At 42.6% G+C, this 13,538-nt stretch overlaps 1 protein-coding gene across 10 annotated transcripts in view; it reads right to left on the bottom strand.

Annotated features, from left to right (window-relative positions):
- SLC6A6 (solute carrier family 6 member 6) overlaps positions 1 to 13,538 on the bottom strand; it is a gene marked incomplete at its 3' end in the record, with an annotated part of 56,207 nt that overhangs the window by 32,763 nt on the left and 9,906 nt on the right. For 3 of the 10 annotated variants that reach the window (XM_079317098.1, XM_079317103.1, XM_079317095.1), the window contains one exon: positions 11,852 to 11,908. The exons of 5 other annotated variants lie outside the window; for them this stretch is intronic. In XM_079317098.1, the coding sequence (XP_079173224.1) occupies positions 11,852 to 11,908 (57 nt within the window). Of the gene's footprint in view, positions 1 to 1,108; positions 1,129 to 11,851; positions 11,958 to 13,538 lie in introns of those variants that run through there. 2 more of the 10 variants (XM_079317096.1, XM_079317100.1) reach the window with 2 other exon arrangements.

The following is a 13,538-nucleotide window of genomic DNA, read 5'->3' as shown; positions in this document are numbered from 1 at the left end:
TGATGATTTCACTGGGCAGGAGAGACAAAGTCCCCCTGCTGTGTGGTGACCTCCCTGCAGCCAGAGCAGTGTGCAGGCTGCAGGGAAGGGGCGCCCCAGGAGCGCTCCCCGTGCTGGCTCCTGCACGTGCTGCTCCTGGGCAAGGCTCTAACCCTGCTCCCATGCTCAAAATAAAGCACAAATCACTGCATCTGCTTCCTTCTGAAACATTTATGTGAAATACAGAATAGTAAATCTCACCTTTTCAGATAAAACCCATTCTTCTACTTCCCAATAACCAGAGAGATCCTATATTATTTATTGCCTGCAATTTCCATTCCCTGAAGTACTATAAACCTTTCAGAAAACTATACATTCATAAGAACTGCAATGGAAAGTAATTTGTTTTAATCAGGCTGGAGGAACTGAAGGAATCTTTTCAGTTTATTCCATTTTCATAACTGCACTGTTTTCCCTTGACATCAATAAAGGGACAAAAATAAGCCTTTATATTCAATTATCGTGAAATGCACACCTATGCAATGGAACAGTTTGCTGAGAATGATGGCTCCTTAGTAAATTAAAAAGTCAATGGCATGAGCCATATTAAATCATAGCTGGTTTAATAATTTTTATATATAATTTATTATCAAAATCATAGACATTCAAAACTAACAACAGAAAGAATTATTCTAACACGTGCCTTCTTAACCAAGATTTTCCAATGAAAACAATTTAGGAGTAACTCGTAGCTTTTATGTTAACTGAGATCTCAGGCATATGTGGCCAATCCATTCCCCACATAACTCAAGTGACTTCAGCTGGATCTGACCTGTTATTTTTGCATAGTGTTTTGATACTAAAATCTTCACCAGAACCAGGCAAACCAGCAAGTTTGTTCAGGACCACAATCACTTGCTGCTTATGCACGTCATTAAGAGTGCAGTCATAAAAAAATCAGGCAGCAGATTATCCTGTTTGATAGCTGCCAGCCTCCCTTACCTGTGTACTGGATTTGATCTCTAACCCGACCGAGCTCGTGGCAGTGACCCGAAGATTGAGCTGCCATCAGCTCTGCAGGAAGTTTTTAATCCCAACATGATTTTGAGATAGATATGCATCACTGTACCTGCAATGCTTTCCATTCAGCAGGGAAAGGTTCAGAGGGCTGCAGTGCCACAAAGCACAGCAGCTCCACGCTCGCCCCGCCGGCACTTCGGTGCCTATCGGGCCATGATCTAAAGAGGGACTTTAATCTCCACAACGTTAATCATTATGACTTTCTACTGGTTTTTAAACAAGGCCATTGGTGGGTGCACGGGGTGACATGAGCACTGCAATACCTCGTGATCAACAGCAGAGAGAGCTCACAGAAGGAGAAAGTGAATCACAGGGTGAGGGACCATCACCACTGCAGGGGATGAAGGCAGGACATACGCCACTAAAATATCTCCTGTTGGTCACTGGTAGAGGCACAGTATGAGATAAAGCAATAACAGAATAAAAATGGCAGGGCCAGCTCTGTAACAGTCTTTAGGCACTTAGTTGCTCTTGGGGCTTAATTCACAGTAGCTAACTTGAGGGAGTACCATGAATGGAGATAATGGAGGTGCCTCTAAAAGGGATTCACAGCAGCCTTAACCTCCCTCACACCAAGCCCCAAACAGGAACCATCCTGCATAAACCCCTCTCTTGAGGGAGTAGGAAAAAAAGTGGACTCAACTGCTTTTCTTCAAAGAGGTAGTTGATGTCCTGCTGTCACTACAACAGCAACCAGGTATGGAGAAAGCTCATTTTTGCTTTCTTTTGCTATTTGTGCTGCTTGAATCCCTATCTTTCATCTTGCAGGAGCATGTCATAATCATCAGGCAACAGGCTATTCTGGGCTGAGGAATGGAGGGCATTTGGATGGACTCATGGAAGCTGTTCTTCACAGGGGTTATTGAAGCACTCATCAACAGAAGGAGAAAATGAGCAGAAGAGAGAAGCTCACACCTAGTGTTTAGGGTATGTTCTTATTTTTCCCACAATTTTTTGGTGAACTGGTGGGACAGCCATAAACCTGCTTAGGAGGGCACAGATATATAGATTTATAGATCCTGCAGGATTAGGTTTGAAATAGGAGCTTAACTGCTCCCCATGGAGACTGATACTGGAAATACCCCGAAACAGAACACTGGGAACACAAGACTCCCCTTATGGAAAAAAACCTAAGGGGACCTACAGCATTAGCCACCTCTGAGATTAAAAACTCTTCAGAATTGCAATTTTTTGCAATCTTCTTTTATCTCGTGACACAGAGTTCTTTATTTTCCTGCCAGCTCTAATCCTCTTGCCTGCGGATTTACTGTGATCCAGGTGTTAGTCAGTCCTACCCAGAGTTTGCAAGGCTGACCAGTTGATTGCATTCTGTAAACCCTGACTTGCCCTGGGACAAGATGATCATCCTGTGGTTTGTCCCAATTACCCACACACAAAACATGAAATGGTGCCCTTCCAGACTCTTTCTTTGCAACTGAGAGGAACTGCATTATAAAAAGGGATTTCTAATTTGTCTCAGGATACCCCAAATTAATGGCTGTGCTTGAAAACCTAATTAGTAAGCATAAACTTTTCTTCAGCCTTAGCTGGAGTGTGATGATGGATCGTGATCTCTCCCTTTGGCCATGAACCCTCTAGGTCATTCTTGCTTTTGGGGTCATTTCACTGTAGGGGTGGCAGGGGATGAGCCACCACAACTTTGGTTCGTCACCAGCTCTCAGTAGAGGGGCACACTACCTATTCAAGGCTTGCACAAAATTAGTAACAGCCTAGCTTTGCTGTGTACAGACTTGCTAGAATCCCAATTGTGTCTGGAGGGCCGGCAGCTGTGGCTGGCAGGCACGTACTGTCCACCAGTACCACAGGAACTGTCACTAAATGGCCACCTGGGACTGTGGTCCCAGCCCATGTCACGTCCAAGGGATGTTGGATTTATCCCCCTTTGCTGCCAACCATTGGTGTCCACCCAGCCATTCCCAATTACAGGAACTGTCTACAAAGGCTGCAAGGGTGGGGGGTACGGGCGATTCTCCCTGGCGAAGAAAAGCCAAAAAAAGTAAGTTTGTTTAGTGAAAGGCATTGTCTTTTTCCTTAATGGGGTTGGAGTTTCATTTCCTTTAGCTATGTCCCACTGGGTGAGGCTAAAATGGCTCTTAAGGGAAATAGTCTGACAGAGATGCTGAAACAATATGTTGTCACCGCCCAGGTCAGAACCAGAGAATAATAGGTTATTTTTACTGTATCACTTAGTGGGGATGGTATCCGAGATCTAAGTCCATCAGATTCCCCCAAGGAAATATATTGTGAAAAAATGCTCTTAGAACCACATAGTCCAAAAGGAATGATCCAAGTCTGAGGTGTATGTCTGCCTCCTGGAGACACACGTCTGCCCTCCAGGAGCCACATCTGACTGGGAGAGAACCCCCTCCAGGAAGCTTCAGATGGCCCCAGGAAGCTTTGGCTTCATCTGATGAACTCAATATAGATAAATAAAAAGCAGCAGTCAAGCCTGCTATTTATGGTGTGCTCCTAGGCTGAGCCCAGTCACACTACAAGAGCCTGATCCAAAAGCAAGGGGAGAAAAACATCCAGACTGAGCCAGAACTGCTCCCACATACACTGGTACAAAACCTCATTAACTGAGGATGGAGCAATCAATTACCAAATAGATGCTGGTAAAATATGGAAAAATAGAACAAGGCATGGGCACTTTGCACTTCTCAAGTGTCTGCTCACTGGTGCAGCCTGGAGGCCCTTCCACAGGAGACTCCTGTGTGTGTCCCTTGCACAAATCTCCTCAGGTGGAAAACCCTGCAATAACCCAGGCTCTCTTGCTGCCCCCATAACTGAGCGGTCTTTGGTGAAAATACCATAAGACAGCCATAAGAGGAGAAATTTCACAGCCAGCTTGGCTTGGGCCATCCCCTGGGCTACAGCTATCAGATCTCCACATGTAGAGCCTACACCTCAGATAACCCATACCCTTTAAAAAAATACTGGTGTTGAAATGTAATCCCTCATAACATGCAGAAAAATGAGGGGTAGAGGAAGGGGGAGGCTGCACAGAAGGGGGCAGATGGTGAGTGATGCCCAGGAGGGAAGGCTGCCAGCTCAGCCAGGACCTGCTGATTGTCAGAACAGACACAACTCCCAATACTGCTGAAACACTGACTTTTTTTTGACAGACAGCCCATGGATTACACATCTGAAAATACAGTGTTCAGTTTTTGCTTTGGGATTACAGGAATGATCCTCTCCAAGCTTCTTACAGCCAAAGACAAGCGACCAATGCACAGAACACCTTCCAGGAGGAGCCTCGAGGACAAGTCCATTGTGGATGCCACCTCATTTATTAGTCACTAAAAATCAAACCTTTCAAACTGTGTTTCTCCAAATGTTGATGGAAATGGGAAAATCAAAATATGCCTGTACACACAGATATGTGTTTGTAAATATTTACACATGCTAAAATGCACGCCCTGTCTTGCATCTGAACACCAGAAACCACAGCAAAGCAGATACTTCTCTTTTGGCCAATGCATATAAACTTTGATTAAAGATTCAACATACTGAATTGTTGACTGGAATGGTAACTGAATGTGTTTTTTCCCTAGCTTCTTTTTCTGCTAGAAAACTAAAAGCAAAGTACACAATCAGAGTGTCTTTGACCTTGTTGGGAATGGTGCTTGAAGGATGACTCTATGGCTGTATCACTGATTTTATGGACTATTTTTGCAGTATGATATGTATCATCATTATTTCTGCTTTCAAGGACCCTTTTCTACTAAGTTTAGCCTGTGCAGACTGTATATCTTTAGCTTCTTAGTGCTCTCTCATCCTTTTCTGCCTCAATGACTTTTGAAAGACATCAGTTTACCACATTATAATTAATTTTCCTAACCCTGTTTAAGCTCACTCCCTCTTTAGACATTGCCATCTCTCTTATTTTTCTGTCATTGCAAATTGAAGTCAACATTCCTTTAAAAACTGAGCTTTCCTAAAACTGCCAATCTATTTGTGCATTGGGTCTTTTAAAAAATTATTACCATTTTACATTCAGATTCATGAATATTTCAAAATTAGATGCCCCAATTGCTGGATCAGAGCTGGTCTTCAAATAAGCAACTTCCACTTTCATTGAGAGCAATGGAAAAACTGCTATTGATTTCAACAGTAGTAGGATCAGGTCCCAAATAAAACTGCATTCATTATGTTTGGCTCATTTCCTAGGATTACTTGGAACTTTGAAAGCTGTAATTCTTGATGTTGACAGCTCTCCCTCCCTCCCAGGGCACTGTGGTTAAGCCAATCGATACATTATTAAAATAAACAGCCCCTTGATCAAACTCATGGCTTTAGTGCAAGTCTTTCTGCTCTGAGGGAAAAAAACTCTTTATGTCTGCCAGCCCTCAGGGCCCCACCAGCATCCAAGGAGCACCTGACTTCACTTATTGTCCCTAATTCATATCCAAGTTCATTCTGCTTCATTGAGCAAGATACCTAGGATTTTTGAAAAATAATACCACTCCCTTTACTGCACACACTGCCTCTCTTCCTCTTAAAAAGTGACTCTAAAAATTCCCTGACCTACAGCTCACTGTTCTGTCTTTAATGGACTCTTATTTTTCTGTATATTTTTCCCTGGGTTTGGGTTGTTATTTAAACCCTAGAATCCATTTGTCCTTTCTTCATTCTCCATTTTCACTCCAACTTTCTCCATCTCCCTTCTCACTTCTTCATCATTTCCTTTTCTTTCACTGTGATGCTTTTTTTAGTCTTCTAAGATTGACTGAAAAGTCTGCTACTGAAAATTTTCTAGGAGGAAAATGAACTTCTCTATAAAGCTGAAGCCCACTCTGAAAGAAAAGCCCAGGGCTTAATGCAATTTCTTTTTCATCAGTTGTGGTCTGGACAAAAGGTATCTTTTTTCCCTACATGCTTTTTTTTTCTTGCTGCTGTTTCCATTCATGCTCTTCAAATGCTTCAAATAGGCACCATGTCACAGCACCGAGCTGTTATAAAATCCTGCATCTTTGCTCAGATTTCAGCAGCAGAAAATCTGCAGTCACATAATACTCTAGATGCTCATTTTGTTCTACTTATTTATGTCAAAGAACAAAGCAGTTACAACTAAACCCAGAATGGGAGGAAATGAAAAACTCCTTTTCCGTTGTGTGGGGTGGAAAGGAGGAAAATGAATACCCACAAATTCCAATGGATTTCAGAGGGAACATGACCCTGCCCTAAAGAGGGGCTGAAGCCAAGATGATGCTCCCCAGCCTCAGGGATGAGCCTGACTCCCCAGGAGACACACAGGGCAGCTGTGGCAGGCAGAGCACGGGATGCAGTGAAGCAGAGGGGTGGCACATGGAGTGACAGTGGCTGTGACTGTCCTGCTGAAATCCCCTCTGGGCAGTGTCTCCTGCATCCCAGTGTGATACCAAGTGTCCTGCCTGCAGAGCCAGGGGCTCCTGCTCTGTCCCCTCCTCAGAGAAGCAAGGCCAGGGGCTGCTCTTGCAAACACCACCAAGGGGAAGGAGAGGGGGGTTGGCAGAGGCAGAGAGACTGAGGGGAAACTGCTCATCCTTCACACATTGTCCTGGTAACTCTGTGCAGGAGAACAAGCAGTTAAAACTTGGGTTTGTTCACGTGAAGCCAGCTGCTGACCCGATTTAATGCCTCTGGGTGTGCCAGCTCACAGCCTCCTGACTGCCAACAGGCTGGAAAGAAGCACCAGCTCCCCACTGCCATCCCTGCCTGCTCCCTCTGCTCTACCAGCTCACCCACTGTGAAGGTGGAAAATTATCCCTTTACTGGGTGACACCACCTCTTGAGGCTTTTGTCCTTATGAGAGGGTCCTTAACAAAATGCATTCTATCCATGTGGTGCAGCAAGCTGATGGCTTTCCAAGCAACTCTGCAGCCTCCTTGTACCCTGAAGTTATACACCTTCTGACCAAGGGAACAAGCATTGTCGTATATTGCTTTCAATTCTGAAGCTCTGGTTCTGAATGGATTGCAATTCCCTATCAAGCTCTAGTGTCAATTAAGTTCTCTTACACAAATAAACCACATCAAAATCAATCAAGGGATGCCCTTCACCCTGCTATAAAAAAGGCAAACCCCCTAAAGCTCACATAGCTTATGAACTCAAACAGTCAATGGTATGCACTGTGCCTATTGAATTTTTTGCATGTGATTAATAGTGTATTGATCCTCTGTGACACTTCTGCAAGGCACTTGCAACACATGATAACAGCAATTTCCATGCTATGATAATGGAGCACTGCCCCCGTGCAGGGAAGAGAAACAATAAAGTAGTCATTTAGTGAGGCAAATGTGCAATAAAACATATGAATTAGTTATTTCACAGTAATTCTTTTCTTGGGGATAAATCATCTCACCCTCACCTTTTTTTACTTTCACACTAATTCTAAATTTAGCCTTAAATTAACTGAGTTTACTAAAGCTAATGTTCAAAGCTGTCTCACAATTGAGGAGTACTGTACTTTTTCATTATGTTTTCTAAATAAGTAGAAAGATGGATGTGTAAGATTACATATTTTTGGAAAAACAAGTGGAGTCATCTATACCCAGCAATGGCTTTGATCAGCTGTTGCCATACCTGCCTAGGCCACCTCCACACAAAGCCAGAGCTGTGTTTTTACTGCCTCTATCATTCATTTTAAACAATAACTGAGGACAGATTTTTATCCCACCTGTGGCAGCTGTACAAACATGTCATACAGTACCTTATTCCCAGAAATCTAGATCCCCACACCATCAGTGGAAGGGAAAAATCCTTTCTTCTTCTTTGTTCCCGTGCCCCATCTGCCCAACACCTGATTCTTTATTTTTTTTTTTCTAGAATACATTAATGGAAGGAAGAGTTGTGCAACACAGCACCGTGGGTGGAAAGCAGCCAGCCAACCTGTACAAGGAAAACAGCTATTACACACACGATCTGCAGTGTTAGTCCCATTACAGGGCTATAAAATCGAGCAGGTTACAAAGCCCTGAGGGCTGGGCCATGAGCACTAAAACTTAATGGTGAGAGCAAGCTACTTTTGATTCTAGCCTTGACTTCTCCTCCACGCTGGCAGTAAATATCAGCAAAAATACAACTCAGTGGCAGAAATGAGCTGTAATCTTTTAAGAAGTGGAATATCAACCCTTTGCTGATGAACCAGGGTAATCAGGTGATTGGAGTACTCTGCCAGGGCACCTCTGCTCACTATTCTTCAGCCATGGAAATTTCCTGACCACCCTGAGGTTTAATTTACTGTTGTTGTTTTCTTTTCTTCAAGAGGAAAAAAAAAAAAAAAAAAAGGAACAAAACTTCAGGCACACGAAGTTTCGCACAGGAAATGAAATTGAAACCACTGACACGGCAGTGCAGCAGCATTGAGATGTGCAAAAAGAAGAAGTGGCAAAGCTGATGAACAAGCTCAGGGAGAGCACAACTTTGCAAAACAGGTTGGTGAAACATAGACTTTCACACACACAAAAAAATGAAGCTCTGTAGACACTATGATATTTATTTGCTGTCCTGCAGCTGGTGCCAGGTGCTGGCTTGCACAGCCGGACAATGGCATGTTTTGTTTAATCCCAGAACAGCCTTGGCTCTGTCTCCAGCTGCAGCCCCATCCTCTCAATTTCCCTGGCTGCTCAGAGCCACTCACTGTGCTCCTGGGGGGCATTTGAGAAGGAATACCACTATGTCCTAAAGGCCTTGCAATGGGCATTATTTGATAAAAAACCAAAACAAATCACTAATTTCATCACTGCCATCTTCTTTGAAGTTCTGAGTTGCAAATAGAAAACCTTTGGTACAGACCACTAAACTACTGTGCTTTTAAATACCATGTGATTCACACTGATTCCCAACCAAAGGTATATTTTCAGTTCAGTTTTGCCATGGGTCTTTGACATTTGCTTTCACAGACTGAGAGCTGTGCTCGTTTGTGTGTCAGGAGATATGAAAACCAAACAGTGCCAGAACAAATACTTCACTTTTCCAAGGAAACCAACACACAAACCACTTCTGCATACCATGGTCTGCAAAGTGCAGAGCACACACCAAGCAGGAACAAAACCCTGGGCCCACACACTACTTGGACAAAAGCCCCACAGGAATTCACCCCAACTGCTGTCTCCAAAGGGAATTGTATTAGAGCAAAGGCTGACTCCAGTACAAGACACAAGTACCTGCAGTCCCACCTTGTTACCAGGGTCAATCCCACAGGCTGCAGGTATTTGTTTACTTGTTTTTCTGTTGGCTTTTGCAGGTAAGCTTCCCTAAACATAGCATGGCAATATGTGAACAGCCTGAGTATTTTTCTCCATCTCATCTTTTCAAACACACTTAAATAGGATAACAATATGGCACATTAACTTCAATTTCTAAAGCTGTCTTCATCATGACGACAATTATTTTTCACTACTTGGTTTTCTTATGCAAAAGTTAATAATGGACAGGTGGGAAATTGTTTGCATTTCCACTATAAACAACAGGCTCCTGACAAACAGCTGAGATAGAAACAAAAACACTTCAAATGCAAACTAATGGTAGAAAGTGAGAGATTTCCTTTGCTTGACTTGTCTGAATTGTTGGAGGTGACCTGTAAAAGAGCTACATGAACTTGTGACAGTTTTATAGAAGGAGAAATCACCTAGGTCATTCAAAGTCTCCTTGAAGTTCAACATTTGGATACTATCTGCCCATGAAATTTGTCTTGTAACCTATTGCTTGTGTACTGCACAGAGTGGAGGACAAAGAAACTTCAACCCTACTGAGAAAGTGTCTTCCATTGCTGTATTCCCTCTACCTGGCACAAAACCCTTTTCACACTTGAAAGAACAGTGCTCTGCACCATTTAAGCAGGATCTGTATGAGGTGAGAGTATTTATATAGTTACAGAAGAGGGAGGGCAGCAATCAAAGCAAGTCTATCCTGCTAAATCTTGATTTTAGAATCCTGCCTTGTATAAAATGAGACAACAAAAGCTTTTGGTTGCTCCTATTTACTCTTTCTTCAATCCATTATCGTAGCCCCATTTATAAACTTTACTTTTGATAGAACCTGATGGGAAATCAGGTCTTTGCATAAGCAATATACTTCTTGTTGATAAAATAGAGAGATGGAGAAAAAGCATCTTATCTTGTAAACTTGAAAGAGAAACTATGAAATATTCCCATTCCTTTCCCCCACCAAGGGAGATTTGAAGGGTTTTTTTTTTTTGCCCTAGAATAGCTACATCATTGCCCAAAATCCCCTAGGCTGATATGGAATCTGAGTGTGACCTGGCTTTCTCTCAGCACAATTGAAAGAACATTGCAGTGACAAAGGGAGTTTTTTTGGCTAACATATGGGCCGACCATGGAAACTTGCTAGCTGATGGAGCTGGCAGATGCCCCTGTGCACGTCCCAGCTTTGTGGCAGACAGCTGCAGGCTGGGAGGGCCCTGAGCTGAGCAGCAGATGCTCTGTGCAGCATTAACTCCCTCACGTGGTTACGGCTGCATGAGGAAACCAGCACGTAACGGCCCAGCGAGGGCACTTGGTGACTCACTAAATCCTAAATACCCCAAAGCTCCCTTCAAGGCTGCTAGAGAATGAGATTTGTCAGTGAAAAGGAAAATAAAAGGTGATATTTGCTTTTCAATACTTATCATCACGATGTAGTTATGCTTTGAACTTTACAATTGATGACTTCAATTGGAACTTACTCAAGATTTGAAGAGAACTCAAGTGAAATCCTGTTACAAATTCCAAATAATTTCAGAGATACCCAAATTTCAACTATTAACCCATCTGAGGTCACCATTTACATCTTGATATTGTTCCCATGTAAGTAAAACCTCTGTCATCTCACTGACCTTCAGGAGGTCACTCCTGTTCTGTGCAGGTCCAAATGAGAGTGAAAATGACAGGGAGTGAGGAGTTAATGACAGGCACAGCACCACGGCTGAATCAGTACAGGAAGTGGGCATTAAACAGAACCATAAAGTAATTCAGGTTAGAAGGGATTTCTGGAGGTCACACAGCCCAGCCTCCTGCTCAAAGAAGGGCCAGTATCAAAATCAGACTGGTTTGCTGATGGTCTGGTCAAGCTCTGGCCAACAGTGGAGACCACTGTGCTCCACTGCTTCACTCTGCTCAGAATGAACATTTATTCCATAAAAATAATCTGAATGGTTCTATTGGACAAAGAAAGAAGATGAGGAGGAAAAGGGAGAGGAGGATTAATACAGAATGACAAGGTGATACCAAATGGAAGGCTCACTTCACTCTTCTGGTACTGCACACATACAATGCAAGCAGTTGGAAATCAAAGGGTACTGAGGGGTGTGTGGTGAGTGACAAATGGGCAAGCTCCAGGTTAAGAACAAAATAAGCAACAGCCCCTGGTGGCAGCACACCAGACAATACCCATTTTATTGTTTGAGTAAAACATATTCCTTTAAGAAAACCAAACAAAAAGCCCTACTGAGTGCTGCAGTGCATGCCAAGCAATTATTACTTTCCACAATGTGTCCTGTGACTCACTGTGCCACAATGAACTGGCATATGGTGCTCATTCAGGGTATATAACTCACACATTAGCTCTGAAGAGCTAATAGTTACTTGGACTCTAGTTAATTTTGGGGGTTTTTAATTTCCCCATGGCAATGCAATAAATGTCATGCTTATTATTGTATTATTATTATTGTAAAAAAATGTTTTTAGTGGCAGGCAAGTGTCATTAATGCCTCAAATCTCTCATATGCAATGAAAATCAATTCAGACAAACTCTGGCATGCGAAAGCACAAAAATAATTGGTAAATACTACCTGTGTTCTTCTGGGTCCAGATATGACTGATGCCAAGAGCAATCAACTCCTTTTTGGCTGCAAAGGATAGGAGGGCACTCAATACCTTGCAGGAGGCACTCAGTACCTGGCAAAAATCAAGCTTTCTGTGTGCCAGCTCCCCATGAAAGAGAAAACCATGAAGCACGTGCAACAGAAAAGGTTCTTCTCTTGCAAGGGAAGGAAATCTCCCAGAGAGACACAGAGCCAGCTCTCTGTAGGGTGTCAAATGCTCTTCTGGGCTGGAAAGGGAGCACTTTCTCTTATAAAAGGAGACATAAAAAGTAACAAAGCTTCTCTCTTTGAGTGAGTCTGCTCAAGAGCAGTAGACTAGAAATACAGTTTTTATCATGAGGAAAACATTAGAGATGCTTAAAGTGGCAAAAGAAACTGGCAATTATAAGAAAATTCTTCTCCATGATCGAGATGCCCCAAAGGAGCCCAAGCTGCACCATGACTTGTGAGTACAATCAAGAAAACCTGTTTTCAAGAATGCTAAATGGAGCTTTCCACCATGCCCAGATGATTTCATGGGGGTAAGAATCCTGTAGAAGTGAGGTCTACTTAACACTTGTATACATCTGACAAAAATACACTGAAGCCAGAGCTACTCATTAGCAAAAGTGGATCAGAAAGATGGAAATGGCTGATTCAGATTTTGTCCATGTAGGGACTCAGAGCTACAGCAGCAGTGCAATGGGCTTGAAGGCCAGCATAGCTGATTCCTGAAAAAGGGGGCCTGACTTTTGACATCATTTACACAATAAAGCAACAGCAATGCTACTGGAATCAACAAAACTGTGCTGGAATAAATCAGCTGAGAATTGTATCCTGGATTTGTGTGTCTGTGAGCTAATTCCACAGGTATCACACAACATTAACAGCTCAAATGTGACTTGGAAGGTAAAACATAAACACTTCAGCCTAAAGCTCTACTGCTCCTGATCCCCAAGGACACAATTATTCCTTCAGTGGTTTCCTGTATAGGCCAAGTGCAATGATTATCAATACAAATATTTTTTTCCCTGTGTTTTTGCTTCACAAAATGTACATTTGGACTGTGTCATCTCAGTTGTTTTCTTTAGCATTTAACACAACAGTGATGGAAGAATATGGCCACAACTTTACCATGAATGGTGATGGGGAATAAGGACCTGTTCTGCCTATTTCCTCACCTTGAATCTCCTACTGTTTAGTGGAGTGGGAGATGGCTGAAATTGTGCCTGAACCAAGACTCCCAGCATTTGACCTGCATTTTTTTTGTTACTTCTCTGCAGGTTCTTTGCTAATGGTCACAATATATTTTCCATCTCCTCATAGATATCTTTGATTTATTAAAATATTTGTTGCATCTCACTCAGGTACCTTTCTCTAGGAATGTATTAGAGGAAGGGCAAAAGTACATGAAAATTAAGTAGAGCTCAAGTCTTTTTCCAATCAAAATCTGTATTCATCTATGCAAAAACGCTGAAGTCTTCATTTCACCCAAGGAGATAAAACCAGCATTTAGGTAATAACCATCTTCTCCTCAATGCAATGACCCTCCTGCCAGAGAAGGAAATGCTGCCCTTTTTCAGATCCCAAATGTTCATTCTCTTGTTGGCTAATTCCTTTCAGTGTTAGCTAGATTTTCATTATAGAATATTATTTGTAGCTGCTGTTTTCATGA

This window comes from Erithacus rubecula, assembly GCF_903797595.1.
Source record: "Erithacus rubecula genome assembly, chromosome: 13".
Lineage (NCBI taxonomy): Eukaryota > Metazoa > Chordata > Aves > Passeriformes > Muscicapidae > Erithacus > Erithacus rubecula.
The sequence above is the reverse complement of the archived record's forward strand: the minus strand, read 5'-3'. Positions and strand labels throughout refer to the sequence as shown.